Source organism: Melospiza georgiana, chromosome 3, assembly GCF_028018845.1.
Source record: "Melospiza georgiana isolate bMelGeo1 chromosome 3, bMelGeo1.pri, whole genome shotgun sequence".
In the NCBI taxonomy this organism is placed as follows: domain Eukaryota; kingdom Metazoa; phylum Chordata; class Aves; order Passeriformes; family Passerellidae; genus Melospiza; species Melospiza georgiana.
In genome coordinates this window covers 54,607,562-54,620,146 of record NC_080432.1, presented here as the reverse complement: position 1 = coordinate 54,620,146, position 12,585 = coordinate 54,607,562, and the positions used below count along the sequence as shown (strand labels likewise).

The following is a 12,585-nucleotide window of genomic DNA, read 5'->3' as shown; positions in this document are numbered from 1 at the left end:
GTGGATTGCGAAAGAAAAAGAGTTTAACAGATAAATATTTTTTTTCCCCGTCCTCTTTTCCTCTCTTTTTCTTTTGCCATCCGAAAGAGCTGTCAGTTGCCGACAGACTACATTTAGAGGTATCGGCAAAAGGGAAAAAAAGTCAGAGACACTCCTGAAAGAAGGAGACCGTGACACTAACTCTTCCAGCTCTGCTGGGACGAGCGGCTTTGGCCGCTGTGTTTTTTACCCTTATCCCGAAAGACACTTTCCCCTTTTCCCTCTGACGAGAAGATAAGGGGGAGGAAAGCGAGGGCACCAGAGCTGCACCTCCAAAATGGGAGGTCGGTTCCTGCTGACACTCGCCGTCCTCTCGGTGCTGCTGAGCCGCTGCCAGGTAAGTGCCCGCGGCGTGGGGGACAGCAATGCCTGCACCGGGGGGTCCCTGCACCGGGAATGCCGGGGACAGGAATGCCTGCACCGGGGGGTCCCTGCACCGGGAATGCCGGGGACAGGAATGCCTGCACCGGGGAGTCCCGCGGGGATGCCGGGGACAGGAATGCCTGCACCGGGGGGTCCCTGCACCGGGGGTCCCGCAGGGATGCCGGGGTCTGTCGCTGCCGCTTGCAGCCGTGAGGAGCGGGCAGGGGGTGCCCGCTGGGGTCGGGCCGGGGCCGGGCTGGGGAGCGGGCTGCTCGGGGGCTGACGGCCGCTGTCCCCGCCCCGCAGGTCGGCTCCTCCGGGGTCTTCGAGCTGAAGCTGCAGGAGTTTGTCAATAAGAAGGGGCTGCTCAGCAACCGCAATTGCTGCCGCGGGGGCGGCCCCGGCGCCGGCGGGCTCCAGCAGTGCGACTGCAAGACCTTCTTCCGCGTCTGCCTCAAGCACTACCAGGCCAGCGTGTCCCCCGAGCCGCCCTGCACCTACGGCAGCGCCATCACCCCCGTGCTCGGCGCCAACTCCTTCAGCGTCCCCGACGGCGCGGGCGGTGCCGACCCCGCCTTCAGCAATCCCATCCGCTTCCCCTTCGGCTTCACCTGGCCCGTAAGTGGGGGGCGATGCTGGAGGGGGCGGCACATATCCATCCCGTCCCGTCCCGTGCCATTCCAAGAGGCCACCAATCCCCTTGAAGTGTGAAGATGGGAGGGGAATAATGACTGCTGGCTCCTGGGGACTGGTGGCACTGTCCCTTGGGCCTACCTGCTCTCATGCGCTCCTGGTGGGTTGTGTCTCCTTCTTCTTTTCACAGGGCACCTTCTCACTCATCATTGAGGCTCTGCATACGGACTCACCTGATGACCTCACCACTGGTAAGTGTCCTGAAACACTTTTCCCCATAATAATCCCAGTCCCACAGCCCTATTTTGTCCCCTCTCTCTGCAGTGTGTAGCACATTCTCCTCTACAGCAGAGCTGTGGCAACAGAGGCCAACCTGTTGGCATGCAGCCATGTCATCCTGCCTCTGCAGCTCCCCTCCCACCAGAGACCCCACTATGCCCTGACTGCTTTGGGCTCTCTAACCACTCTCCTCTCCACTTCCCCACAGAAAACCCTGAGCGCCTCATCAGCCGCCTGGCCACCCAGAGACACTTGGCAGTGGGTGAAGAGTGGTCCCAGGACCTGCACAGCAGCGGCCGCACCGACCTCAAGTACTCCTATCGCTTCGTGTGCGACGAGCACTACTACGGAGAAGGCTGCTCCGTCTTCTGCCGGCCCCGGGATGATGCCTTTGGTCACTTCACCTGTGGAGAGCGTGGCGAGAAAGTCTGCAACCCGGGCTGGAAAGGCCAGTACTGCACTGAGCGTAAGTGTCACCTCCTTGTCTCCTTGGGTGCCCCTTGCAGCAGCATCTCTTGGGGTTGGCAGAGGGCTGTTTCTCTGACATCAGGCCCCATGGGGAGGGAGAACCAAGCAATGGTGGATGGATGTCTGGTTCCATGCCCAAGCCTTACCAGTGTGAGGGATGGGAGATCTCAGCATTGCCACAGAAAGGTAATGCAGACAGCCCCTTCTCAAGCCAACAAAATGTCAGTGACAACACTACACTCTTGCTCATTTGCTTTAGACCATTTAATCTGGAAGCAAAATGTTCAGCAGTTGCTTGAGGATTTATTAAAATATATCAGGACTACTTTTTATACCTGCCCACCCTCCTGCCACACAACTTTGATATCATCACCTACAGGGTACAAAGCATCAGGGGAGGGAGCTAGACTTTGGCAACATCCACGTGACAGCCTTTTGGGTAGGCTTGCTATGGTCTGACCCTCTGTGGCCTTGTATTAAGAAAAATATTGGGAAGTCCAAGACATTCTCTATGGCTTCTAGACTATACATTTCTCATTTCTACTCATATGCTGCCACTAACAATTTCTGCACATGGGGCCACGAGAACGTTCAACTTATTCCTCATCTCTCTTCTGTCCCGTTGCCATGATGATTAATACCAATAAAGTAGTGAGGGACATGAAACATACCCCAGAGCTTGAATTTTTTGAGGAATGTGGTGTGTTGGTACAGCAGGAAAAGCTGGGACAGTAAGCAGATCACAGACAGGATAGTCCAGGATGTCAGATACTTTCCGGTTGTACGAGATTCCGCCCTTTGTAGATCCATAGCAGTGTACACCCAAATGTGCACACAGAGCCCCTGCTGCAGCCTGTGATGGCATTCCCTGTTTGTGTGTATACATGGGTCTGAAATATGCTGGCAGATGACGTACTGGCCAGTGCTCCTCTGCAGTCATCAAAGGGCCAGGCAGGCAGGAAGAAAACAGTTCCAGGCTGCAAAGCAGCCTCTCAGCTTTCTTCTTGTTGTGTTTTTGCTTCTCTTTAAACCCACCTACACTGTGGTCTCAGCTGAGCTGCTATCAAACCATTCCTGATTGATTATTCACACTGTTAGTGAGTGCTAGGATGCTTTTAGCAGTTCACGGTAAGATGTTGTACAATAAACAGCAGGCAAAGGGGCTTGCATTTTCTTTGATAGTGTTTTAAATGAGAGTTACAACCTTTCCTATGATCAAAAGTGCCTAGCCCAGTTGTGTCAAGGGGTGGGGAAAAAGGAAGCATTTTGATAATGAGCTCTTTTGGGGCTGTCAGCACTTTTGAATGCCTGTACATCTCTGCTATTCCCACAGCGAAGCAGAAGGCTGTCCATCTTTCTTGACTCATTACGTACGTTCTTTGCTGTGTTTTCCCTCTCAGAAAAAAAACCAGCTTATAGCACTGACACAAACCTACTAGGCAGGGGAGATGTGTTTATGTGTGCATGCAAAAAGAATGTTTTGCCGTTAGTGAGTGGAGCTGCCAGTTGCAGATTGCTTCCCGTTGCCTTGCCCCCAGCTCCATTCTTTCCAACTTGGAGGCGATCTGATTATCAGCACTGATTCTTTCTTTCTTTTTCTTCCCCCCTCCTTCCCCTCGCATGCCATTGTCTCCGGCTGGCTTTGTTGAATTAAAACTTTGCAGTGCCTGCTTAATGAGTTCCATAACCAGGCGAAGTAATGAGCAGAAGTCCCTTTTTTCCCTTCTCTCATCCTCCCTCCCGCTGGCCCGCTTACCTCTTTTACCAGGGCTGCACCCACCCGCCCGCCCCTTTTCGGAGCAGGGCGGAGGGGGGGAGGAGGGAGGGAGGAAGAACTTTAGACTTATTTATTTGAATAAGAAAAAAAAAAGTTTTTTTGCAGCGAAATCACGCGCGTGCCATAGATTAGCTGTGGGCAGGGATAGGCTGCCCGGTCGCCGGCCGCCGGCCCCATTGGCTCCGGGGCCGGGGTATTGTTGCAGTGGGGCAGCTGCTGGGAGAGAATAGACAATAGAGCAGCTGTCTTGCACTGGCACCCTGCACACCAGCTGTCCACTCTTATCTGCACACACACTTTCGGGGGATATTAAGAGGTGGAGCTGTGTGCATAGAATTGGAAAAAAGGACTTCTGACCCTCACTGGGAAGGGAAGGGAAGGGGGGTGAGGGGCTGTGGGGAAGGGAGCAATTGTGAGCCCTCTTTTGTCTGTGTGCAACTGTATTAAGAAGAATGCTCATCCCTGGTGATAAGTAAAGTGCCCGGTTACGGGGCAAGATCAATACTCCTTCAGACTCCAGAGATTAATTCAGCTGCGCTTAACTGCCCCAACCTAGTAAAAGGGACTCATTCCCCACCCACAAGGTGCTCCCAGACTCAGACTTGTAAAAGAGAATTGTTTTGGCACCAGTGCTGATGTCTTTCCCTGCTTGGTTTGTTTACAGCGATTTGTTTGCCTGGATGTGACGAGCAGCACGGCTTTTGCGACAAGCCGGGGGAATGCAAGTAAGTTTTCCACTCCCTTCCTGCTTCCTTCTTTGTCTTTCAGTGTTGATGCTCTGGTGTTAAATAAGCCATTGCACATTTGAAGGGTTGGTTTAAAGGCCTTTCATCATATTAGATGGAAATTTGAAATATCCGGTTGATGCCAGATCAAAGTATTATTCCATAAGTCAAACATCACTGCCATTAATATTAACCTAATGGGTTTACAGTGCTGTGTGTAAGATTTGGCTCTTTGCTATTAGAGTAAGCAAATTAACTATCAGAACCATGGGTCTATCTAAGGAAGTGGAAGAAATAGCTAGGGCTGATGAATGCTGATGCTACGGTTGGACTTGGTGACTTTCTCACATGAAGGATCACTGAGGGCTTTTAGGAAACTTGATCCCTGGCATTGGTGTGCTTGCAGAGTTTGTGATAGGCTTTCCAACTGGGAGAATTCTAAATCTGAAGAGAATTTTTTGTCATCTTTTTTTTCAGGTGCAGAGTGGGCTGGCAGGGGCGATACTGTGATGAGTGCATCCGATACCCAGGCTGCCTTCATGGTACCTGTCAGCAGCCGTGGCAGTGCAACTGCCAGGAAGGCTGGGGTGGCCTCTTCTGCAACCAGGGTGAGTTCTCAGTCCTTGCCTGAGTATCTGTTTTAAAATGCAGAAAGCAGGCAACTATTTTCAGCTCGCCCACTGTCTGCTAGTCTTGCAAAGTAGCAAGCATATTGGCTGCTCTCTTTAAAAAAAGAAAATATATCTTTTACAGACCTGAACTACTGCACTCACCACAAGCCCTGCAAGAATGGTGCCACGTGCACCAACACTGGTCAGGGGAGCTACACTTGTTCATGCCGACCTGGGTACACAGGCTCCAACTGCGAGATTGAAATCAATGAATGTGACGCCAACCCTTGCAAGAATGGTGGAAGCTGCACCGTAAGTTGTTTGCTAAACTCCTCCAAGGGAGGAGTTAATGTCAGTTTTACTAATTTTTAAAATCCCTTTTTGGATTTCAGAGCAAGTTCAGACAATGTTTTGATAGTTTCTTGCTTCCTCCCCCCAGGATCTGGAGAACAGCTACTCCTGTACCTGCCCCCCAGGCTTCTATGGGAAGAACTGTGAGCTGAGCGCCATGACTTGTGCGGACGGGCCGTGCTTCAACGGCGGCCGCTGCACCGACAACCCTGACGGGGGCTACAGCTGCCGCTGCCCACTGGGTTATTCTGGCTTCAACTGTGAAAAGAAAATCGACTACTGCAGTTCCAGCCCTTGTGCTAATGGTAAGGCCAAACAGCATACCCTTACTTTGGTGTCTGGTCTGGAGCTCATAACAAGGCCCACTGATCAAGGCACACTGATCAGTCATAGAGTCATAGAATGGTCTGGGTTGGAAGGGACCTTAAAGGTCATCTAGTTCCAAACCCCTGCCATGGGCAAAGACACCTTTCACTAGACCAGGCTGTTGAAAGCCCCATCGAATCTGGCCTTGAACACTGCCAGGGATGGAACATCCACCACTTCTCTGGGCAACTTTTCTCTCATAGTAAAGAATTTTTTCATTGCATCTTATCTAAACCTGCTCTCTTTCAGTTTAAAGCCATTCTGCCTTGCCCTACCACTATATCCTCTTGTAAAAAAGTCCTTGTCATGTCAATAGTTGACTTGATGGAGGAGGATCTCTACTAAGAAAGCAGTGGCAAGGCTTGGGCCATTGCTTCAGATTGCATTTTCTGATGGGGTGGCTATGGCCAACTAAGTTGGTCTGAAGCTTCATGCATGAAAACGTGGAAGATTATATTTTAAATCCTTTACAAAGAGTCTTAGAGGTCTGTGGATGCAAATGCCACACAAGTGCTAAACATTATTACTTGTAATCTGGTAACAGTAATTTTCCTGTTTTGATTAAACTAGACTTTCTGTACTGTAATCCTCCTTATTCATTGCCATTCAAACTCTGTAACATGAGATGTGGTGTTAATCTGACCTGGACTAGTGTTCTGGTTCAAGCTGAGAGAAATGTTAAAAAAGGAATAGAATTGAGAATGAAAAATAAATCTGCTTAACAAAAATCTTTCTTAAAAACATGTGCTTTTTATGTTGGATTAGACTTGTCAAAGGTCAAGCTGACCTTTCCTCAGCTGCTGGTTGTACCTTTTGCCTCAAGAGCAGCAAGTGGGGGGCTGTTGTGTCTGGCTGCCCACCACTCAGCTCTTCCCCCTTGCTGTGTTGCAGGAGCCCAGTGTGTGGATCTGGGCAACTCCTATATCTGCCAGTGCCAGGCTGGCTTCACTGGGAGGCACTGCGATGACAACGTGGACGACTGTGCCTCCTTCCCCTGCGTCAACGGAGGGACCTGCCAGGATGGCATCAATGACTACTCCTGCACCTGCCCCCCAGGATACAACGGGAAGAACTGCAGCACCCCGGTGAGCAGATGCGAACACAACCCTTGCCACAATGGGGCCACCTGCCACGAGAGGAACAACCGCTACGTGTGTGAGTGTGCCCGGGGCTACGGCGGCCTCAACTGCCAGTTCCTGCTCCCGGAGCCGCCGCAGGGCCCCGTCATCGTGGACTTCACTGAAAAGTACACGGAAGGCCAGAACTCCCAGTTCCCCTGGATCGCTGTCTGCGCTGGGATTATTCTGGTCCTCATGCTGCTGCTGGGGTGTGCTGCCGTGGTGGTGTGCGTCAGGCTCCGAGTGCAGAAGAGGCACCACCAGCCTGATGCCTGCAGGAGTGAGACCGAGACTATGAACAACCTGGCAAACTGCCAGCGCGAGAAGGACATTTCCATAAGTGTCATTGGTGCCACTCAGATTAAAAACACAAATAAGAAAGTAGACTTTCACAGCGATAACTCTGATAAAAATGGCTACAAAGTCAGATACCCATCAGTGGATTACAATTTGGTGCATGAACTCAAGAATGAGGACTCAGTTAAGGAGGAGCACAGCAAATGCGAAGCCAAGTGTGAAACGTATGATTCAGAGGCAGAGGAGAAAAGTGCAGTACAACTAAAGAGGTATCTCACATCTGAGGGCAGGGGGCAGCTTGGCTTTGAAGGGGGAGTGTATATCTCATAGGAAGCCTTAAGCAACAGTCATCTGACTTGTTCTTTCTCTTTTTGCCTTCAATAGTGATACTTCTGAAAGAAAGCGACCAGATTCAGTATATTCCACTTCAAAGGACACAAAGTACCAGTCGGTGTATGTCATATCAGAAGAGAAAGATGAGTGCATCATAGCAACTGAGGTTAGTAGGGTTGGAACAGCAGAGAAAAGTCTGCAGCTCCCATCCAATACATGCCAGGGCAGATAAACTCTTTTCCATAATGCCACAGTGTTTTGTACCTGTTGAAATCCACACATCTTGAGTTTATGATGCTGTGGATGTTGTAAAGACAAGCTCAGTGATTTGCTGCTGTGCATGTTGTGGGTTTGACAAGTTTTGTAGACTAGGGTACAATGGCTGAGGTGTGCTGACCCACCTCTTGGTGTGCTTTATGCAGAGTCCTGACCCTCTGCAGCCTTACAGCCCTTTTCATATGTTTCATTAACCTCTCCTGATCTCTGCTTGTGTTTTCTCTTTTCAGGTGTAAACCAGAGGTCATATGGCAAGGTGGTTGCTCAGAACAATTTCAGAGGAGACGTGCCCCAATGAATGCTGCTGAAAGAGGAATGGGAGATAGATTCCTTCACTGACTGCTGCTGAGAAACTAAATTCAGGCTTGAGCTGGTTCTCTACTGAAGTTAGCAAAGTGACTGCAAAATAAAGAAACAAGATGGACACCAGGCTAGGGTCTGTGTTCAAGGATTACTGTTGCACTGCCTTTTATGAATTTTATCATTGCACTATGGTCAGTTGCTTTTCTATATATATTTAAATGAATGGACTTAATTACTACATAAGAAGCATGCACTGCCTGAAGTGTATATTTTGGATTATTATGAGCCAGTCTTTTCTTGAATTAGAGACACAAACACTGCCTTTATTGTCTTTTTTGATACTAAAATGTGTTTTTACTAGGTGAGAAAAAGTGTGTTATTTTTTTGAATCTGTAAAAATATTTTCATGATAATTGTAAAGCTTGAGTATTTTGTGATGTTCATTTTTTTATAATTTAAATTTTTTGGTAAATATGTACAAAGGCACTTCGGGTCTATGTGACTATATTTTTTTGTATATAAATGTATTTATGGAATATTGTGCAAATGTTATTTGATTTTTTTTACCGTTTTGTTAATGAAGAAATTCATTTTTAAAATATTTTTCCAAAATAAATATTATTAATGATAACCAGAGTGCTATGTTTATTCCATATCTGATGATGAACTGACTGAACTTTGCAACCAGGCATCTGACAGGCCTGTGTGGACGCATGGGGGCATTGAGTAGGACTGAGACTTATTATAAAGATTGGGGAACAACTTGTTGTCTGTAGACCCTCCATCTTTCCCCTCCTAACCTTCTGGCCTTTTGACCCCATGGCTGTGCTCAGTATTACCCCAAAGGCAAATGGCAAAACCTTGAGTAATATTTGCCCCGTCATGTTGGGCTGTGTGTTTATGTAAACACATATGGAGTCACTTCCTGAGGAAGAGCAAGAGTTGAGTGCACTCCATTGCTATCCAGACCTGGAGCATGTCATGGCTCAACTCCTCATTTTTTGAAAGCTCAAACACTTGCCTGGAGTCCAGGGGAGTTTGGGACACACCAGCAAGGGAGAGCTCCTAGCTCAGGTCCTTGATGTGCTCCTATGGGCTGTGAGCTCCCCCAGACCTCCTTCTCCAGGAAATAACAGTGAACTGTAACAATGAACTGACTGGTGGCCACAAGTCCCCTGACTAAACACCTACTGAAGTACCAGCTGTGTCTTTGGTTTCTGCTCTGCTCCTGGTGCCTGCTGCCTTCATAGTGGGACAGTGTGATCCCATTCCCTGGCTTGGCTCTGAATGCTCAGGCAATTTCCCCAATTTAGTTTGCTCTAATGAACTTGCCTTCATGTTGTGCTGCATGTTAATCTGCAGAGACCCTTCAGAAACAGGCAAAGGGTTCTTCCACTTCAGGAAAATAAGGAAAATCTAGGGAATAATCTCATTTTTACTCAATTGTGGGCCACCTTCTGCAGCTTTGCGAAGATGGTGAAAATCCTCTGTCCCCATTCACTTCAGGGGAGGGGGATGATATCCTAAACACAAAGAGTGGGATAGCAGATATAATGAAGCAATTATTGCAGCGGGTGATCTTTATGTATTCCCCTTATTTTAGTGTGCATGAGTACATGAACCACTGGAACTCCACTTTTGTCTGAGGTCAGTGGAAAACTCACACTGACTGCACAGGCTTGTCTGTTTATATGCTTAGCTTTTTGCAAAGTGAAACCTTACACAAGACATACAGGCTCACTTCCCACAAAGTGTCTTGATGAAGTTATCATCTTCATCTATCCCAAAGTGTCCTTTAAAGGAAAGTTTTCATAAGGAGAGTGACATGAGAAAACCATCCTGTCAGTGACAGTCTGAACAGCAGTTTTAATTTGAGCAGTGACATAACAACCTGCCAATAATCAGTCAATGCATCCTATAATAAATGAGGCATGATGGTGTGAATGGCAGCAGGTGCTCAGTGCAACATAATCTCACAGATTGGACAGAAAAGTGAGCCTTGGAAGCTGTTGTTGCTATCTTTGTTGCTCATTTGTTTTTCAACCTTGGCCAAAGTGCTTTATTTCTCTGTATTTCCTCTTTCTCCCAAGCTTTATGGAGCAGGCTCATCTCTCATGATGTACTTTGCAGTCAGCGCCATGGTCTTGGCCAGGCTTTCTTAATGCTGCTTCTGTAGAAACAGCAGTAACAAAAGGAAGGCCATCAGTGGTTGAGTACTTCTGCAATATCAAGTCTTCAGTGCTACAGCAAGATCTACTTTAATTTACTGTCAGGTAAAGGTCTGGAAAAGCACACAGCTCTGCTCTTGTGAAAATGCACAGTGTGGTGGTGCTCACAGGGATTTTAGGATGAAGGAAGAGATGAGAATCTTGACTTCATGTTTTAGACGGTTGATTTATTATTTTATGATATATATTATAAGAAAATTATATACTAAAACTGTACTAAAAGAATAGAAGAAAGGATTTCATCAGAAAGCTAGAAAGGAAAGGAATGGAAATAAAATCTTGTGACTGACTAGAGAGTCTGAGACAGCTGGAATGTGATTGGCTATTAATTAAAAACAACTACATGAAATTAATTAAAGATGCACTTGTTGCATTCTACAGCAGCAGATAATTATTGCTTTTCTTTTCTTTTGAGGTTTCTCAGCTTCTCAGGAGAAAAAATCCTAGCAAAAGATTTTTCAGAAAATATATTCGTAACAGCACAGCATTGGTATCTACCTATCTTTGCTTACAAATAAAACACCTTTGGAAAGATAAGTTTGTCCAAGCGTGCTAATGATCAGCAGTGCTGAGTTTGGTGAGTGACAGAAAACTATAGGCAAAAGGAAGGACATGTCCTGTCTTTCTGAAACACCTCCTGAAATGATGGCTACACAGATCAGCCCAATGGCTTCTTCTATTTCTGTCTTGAGCAAGGTTAGGGCTACAGTCACACACAGGATTTATTTCTTCTACAGGATCACCAAGTCTCCCAGCCCTGAGTGGCTCTCAGTGACCAGAGTGGGTTGAGGTACGCGGTGTGGAGCACTGGTTCCCTTCTCCTCACCTCACTTGGGCCTTACTGGGTAAAAAAATGGGTGATCTGGGCAGGGGGTGGAAGTGGAGCATGTCTTGCTTGGGAGAGAGGATGGCAGATGCAGGTGTGGAGCCATGTGTGCAGGTGGAGCACACTGCCAAGGGGCAGTGACAGGGCAGTGCTCACTCCAGGATGGGAGCTCTGCTGCCAAAGAACCGCAGGAACCTCCTGGTCAGCAGGGTCTCCGAATGGCCTCCTCATTCTAAAACAAGAGGAGAGCCTTCCTGGGGAGTCCATTTAGCTGGGACAGCTGAGAATTCAGGGCCCAATCCAAAGCCCATTAAGTTAATGGAAAGGTTCCAGCAAACTGCAGGGACACGTGGCACCGTGTCCCTCCTGACACAGCACATCTCCGTCTCTCGCCAGGGAAGCCGCAGGCACTGATGCAGCGCATGGCTCTCCAGGTGGTGGACAGGAAACCTGCGGCTGGTCCAGCCAGGCCTGTGCCCTGGGCATCATCCCCCTGGAGCCAGGACTTTGGGGGCCTGGGGTCCCTCCTCAGGCTGGCACTGTGGCACTGTGGCACCGCTAATTCAACCTGCAACATCTCCTTCTCTCCGTCCCCCAGCATCCATCCCTCCTTGTTTGGGGCCAGTTCTCAACAGGGTGGCCAGGGAGGGCACCCCTGTGTCTCTGTGGCAGGTGGCATTTGCATTGTTGGCACAGACAGGACATGTCAAGAAATTAGAAGAAGCAGAAGAGATTAGGTGCTGGGAGGTATTATCTGCCCTGGTGGTAGACAGAGATTTCTTAAGAGTGTCACATCTTTGAATACATAGAAAACTTTAGGTTCAGACAGCAGTCTTAGGTTTAATTGCACAACATAGCTTTATAAATTGATTTAAATTTATATTTGTGCTTCTTTTGTACACAATGCAGGACAGTTTGTGTGTCAGGAAACTTGGGTGCTATTCCTGGCTCCACCACAGACCTGATACATAACCTTGGGAGAGGAAGGATGGTCTCGTGGTCAAGGCACTGCAGAGGGACTCAGGAGGGCCCCCTTCTATTTCCAGCACTCCCTCCAGACTTCCTGTGCAACCTTGGACCTGTGTCACTTAATCTTTCCAGGACCTTAGGAAAAGGGGGTCTCCTGGTTGCTCTAATAGGGAGAAGGTCATTTGTGCTTGCGAGAGGATACTGTGGTGGTGGGGAATACTAAAACACCCTTTGAGGCAAGTAAGGCTATTTCCTATTTCTGCACATCAGACTGCTTGTCTGTGAGGTGTGAGCTATTTTTGCAGAGCACTTTCAGATGCCTGCATGGAATAGAGCCCCCTCTCACAATTGAAACATCCATCATCTCAGAGAGGATATGCAAACCCTGCACTGGCAGCGAGGAGACAAACTGGAAGGGGGAGGGAATGTGTGTGCACAGTGTGTGCAGGGGGAATGTGATAGAGCTGTGTGTCCATGGCCCAGAGAGGATGTCACACACCACAGTGCTGACATGGATGGCCACAGTGGCATCAGCCTCCTCCTGCAGATCAGCATCTGCAATAAAGGTCTGTAATCATCTCTGCTGTAGGTAGGTTCTTTTACAGCAAAACAATTTGGAAGGT

The 12,585-nt window shown here is 48.3% G+C and overlaps 1 protein-coding gene across 1 annotated transcript; it reads left to right on the top strand.

Annotated features, from left to right (window-relative positions):
• Positions 1-316: 316 nt before the first annotated feature.
• Positions 317-8,426, top strand: DLL1 (delta like canonical Notch ligand 1). The gene is made up of 11 exons (XM_058020696.1): positions 317-376; positions 709-1,020; positions 1,226-1,286; positions 1,523-1,780; positions 4,224-4,284; positions 4,762-4,892; positions 5,038-5,207; positions 5,335-5,551; positions 6,504-7,296; positions 7,412-7,526; positions 7,867-8,426. The coding sequence occupies exons 1-11, from the start codon at positions 317-319 to the stop codon at positions 7,870-7,872; spliced, it is 2,184 nt and encodes a 727-aa protein (XP_057876679.1). The 3' UTR covers positions 7,873-8,426.
• The last annotated feature ends 4,159 nt before the right edge of the window (positions 8,427-12,585 follow it).